This window comes from Arvicola amphibius, chromosome 3, assembly GCF_903992535.2.
Source record: "Arvicola amphibius chromosome 3, mArvAmp1.2, whole genome shotgun sequence".
NCBI classification, from domain to species: domain Eukaryota; kingdom Metazoa; phylum Chordata; class Mammalia; order Rodentia; family Cricetidae; genus Arvicola; species Arvicola amphibius.
Window position 1 is genome coordinate 61,700,497 of NC_052049.1, and position 3,288 is coordinate 61,703,784.

Sequence of the window (3,288 nt, forward strand, 5' to 3'; positions counted from 1 at the left end):
AATTTCAGATGCTGAGAAACGGCTAACCTCAAAAAGCATTTACATCTCTGTCACTGTCCATAGCAATAAAGAGGTGCAGACAGGCATCACGGGCACCTTCAACAACGAGACCACGGCCTGGGGATGCAGGGCGCCTGAGAGATGAGGAGTGAATAGATCCTCACAGGGAGGTATGCCTGGGAATCAGGTTTGCTCCAGGCTGTAGAACGCGGTCAGATGGAATGACACGGACAGCCAGCCCTTGATGAATTTCCACGTGTGACTCATGAGCAGATCTCACTGAGAGCCACAGTTCCCTCCCCTGGTTCCTAGTATTGATCTTCACATGACAAGGGGCCACTAGGGGTAATGACAGACACTGGCTGTTTGTCAGAGTGGAAATGTGATTTTATCGTATAGAAGCAAATATTAACCCAATGGAAGAATTAATAAGCAATAACCAGCTCCTCAGTGCCAGGCCTGCACTCTTGATGTGTTTCCAGCTATGGCTGACTCGGTGCTCACGACTGAAACAGGAAAGACATACCCTTTCTACCGCGCTCTCCATTTCGGACAAGTCAAACACAACGATGCTGGACTATCAGCATCCTACAGAATTGACTGCCAAGAGTGAGGGTCACAGAGTAGAATCTAGATCACAGAGTATCAGCAGAGGACAGCTGCTTTCTCATCACAACTGGTAAATAAAAGGATAAGAATTATTCTTATTCACATCCAGTCTCATGGCTGAAGGCAAAGCCATCTTTGGATGTGGGGAGCCATCAGGCTCCCCAGTCACTGAAGCCCATTCTCGGCTTCTGCCTGCTTACCTCCAGGGAAACACAAGCAACTGAAAACCTTTGTTGTTTTTAAAATTAAAAACAGTAATGTGCATTAGAAAAGATAGCACAGAAAAACTGGCTTCAGCTCAGTCCGACCAGGTCCGAGTCATGGATGCAGTTTTAGAGTTTGTCTGGCTGGCAGGCTCATGGCCAGGGCAGTCTTTCTCCTTCCTCATTTCCCCACTCCAGATCAGGGCATAAAGGTGGTGGGCAGAGTCCTGGACCATCCTTTCAGTGGAATGCATACAGCAGCAACAGAATGGTACCGATGCCGATGACCCCTCCAAGAATGAGTGAGTCACGTCGCTTCCTAAAGTTGATCCTTTGTATCAGGTTGTTCACAGCAGGAAAACGGTTGGCCAAAGTGTTCATTTTGCTGTGGATGGACTTGAGCATTCTTCTCTGAGAAGTCATATTTTCTTTCGTAGCCATAGCAATGCTTATTGTTTCTTCTATCAGACAATCAGAGTTTCGAAGGTGGTCATGTTCTTTCAGAAACAGTTCGGTTCTCCTATTGTTTACTCCAGATCCACTTTTATATGATTCAATGTCTTTCCGTACTGATCCCATCAGATTCTCCCTTTCCCGTACCGCCATAAAGTTTGCTTTGGTTTTATGGAATTCATGTGTATAATCCTGTAGAATGTCTCTATGTCGCTGCAACGTATGCATCAGTGCTGCGTTCAATGAGGGGATCCCTGCACTGTTGGTATATTCTGCCATTTTATCGTTTACGCCTGTAAGTCTTGCCAAAAGCTGTTCAATTTCAATTGCCATCGTCTCAAACATTCTGTCTTGACTTGATCCATTTAAGAGGGGCGTTGTGTCTGAACTATACCTATCGCGTCCTCCATCCCGGGCGCTGGTGTGACTGTAACTCGTGCACAGTTTGCTGAAGGAAACTAGTTTCAGGTCAAGTTCATTTTCCAGCTGTCGAGCTTGTTTCCTGAGATCTTCCCAGTAATTGCTGGTTCCCGCCGCCATCTTTGTTGCCCAACGTCAGTCGGGACAGGAGAGTAGAGGCGTGGCGGGCCAGAGAGTCACCTCCACGCCTTCTTCGTAATCTGACATTTTATGACTGTTCAGAGAACTGTAATGCTATTTTACCTTCATCCATCCATCCATCCATCCGTCCATCCGTTCATCTTTTGTATTAGTCTCTCTCCCCACTCACTAATTAAGGTCTAATTAATCTCTTGTAACTTACCAGAATCCTCTATATATTTATCCCCAATTGTCGCCTTTTACTTTCTTAGTATCTGCAGTTACTCTAGATTATATACACACATCTGTAGACTTGGAGCTAGGACCTTCAAATTATGGAGAACATTCAACATTTGTCTTTTTCGATCTAGGTTACCTAACTCAATGTGATTTTTTTTCTAGTTCTATCAATTTTTTGCAGATGACTTTATTTTGTTTTTCTTTACAGCTGAATTGTATTCCATACAATTCTAAAATCCTCTCCCATTTTGTGGGCTTCCTCTTCATTCAGTTGATTGTTTTCTTAGCTGTGCAGAAGCTATTTTTTCCATAGTGGTAGTGATTTAATAAGTATGCACCACATTTCCATTATCTGTTTGCCAGCTGAAGGACACTTAGATTGTATTAGTTTCCTAGATATTGTGAATAGAGTGGATATTAATATGGTTGGTTGAATGTTATTAATTAATAATGTTATAAAATAACATGTGGAGTCAAGTCTTTTGCCAACTCTAAAATGGCTCCCTTAATTAAGATATCTTCTTCCCTGCTCCCCTATCCACCCTTCCTCCATCCCAACCATCCCATTCCTCCAGGGTCTCCCCATCTTCCCCTCCTCACTTTTCTCTCCCCATCTCCCCATCTCCCCTTACCCCACCCCATCCCCACCCCCCAGTTTCCAATTTTTGCCTGGCAATCTTGTCTCCTTCCAATATCCAGGAGGATAACTATAAGTTTTTCTTTGTGTTCACTTTCTTATTTAGCTTCTCTAGGATCACGAATTATAGGCTCACTGACCTTTATTTATGTCTAGAATCCACTTATGAGTGAGCACATACCAAATTCATCTTTTGGGTCTGGGTTATCTCACTCAGAATAGTGCTTTCTATTTGCATCCCTATGATCAATTGATCACTGTTTTTGGTCCTTTTCTTATTTTCCTGTTGTGTTCTCTGTTTTTTTTTATATTTATCTATTTACTTTACATAAATATGCCTCAACACACTGGTTAGGTAAGCATTCCTGAGGTTAAATATGGTTGATATTTTCCCCTAATGTTTGATAAATTGACTAATGAGATAGTTTGAGCCTGGAGTTTTTAATTTAAATTTTATGCTATAATTAAAATATACTAATTTTGATTCTTTAATAAATAAAGTATTATAGAGCTATTTCTTGTTGAGAAAAATTTGAAAGACTGCATTTTAGTAAACCCATTGTTTCTAAGTTTTTGGATTTATTAGCATAAATATATTCACAGAAT

The 3,288-nt window shown here is 41.7% G+C and overlaps 1 protein-coding gene across 1 annotated transcript; it reads right to left on the reverse strand.

The window, feature by feature from the left end:
• Nucleotides 1-763: 763 nt before the first annotated feature.
• On the reverse strand, nucleotides 764-1,817 carry LOC119810255 (Golgi SNAP receptor complex member 1-like). The gene has a single exon (XM_038323642.1). It carries the CDS (start codon nucleotides 1,803-1,805, stop codon nucleotides 1,053-1,055), a length of 753 nt encoding a protein of 250 aa, XP_038179570.1. The 5' UTR covers nucleotides 1,806-1,817; the 3' UTR covers nucleotides 764-1,052.
• Nucleotides 1,818-3,288: the final 1,471 nt, after the last annotated feature.

Coding starts and splice junctions, on each gene's coding strand:
- LOC119810255 (XM_038323642.1), bottom strand. CDS start 1,805: ATGGCGGCGGGAACCAGCAATTACTGGGAAGATCTCAGGAAACAAGCT.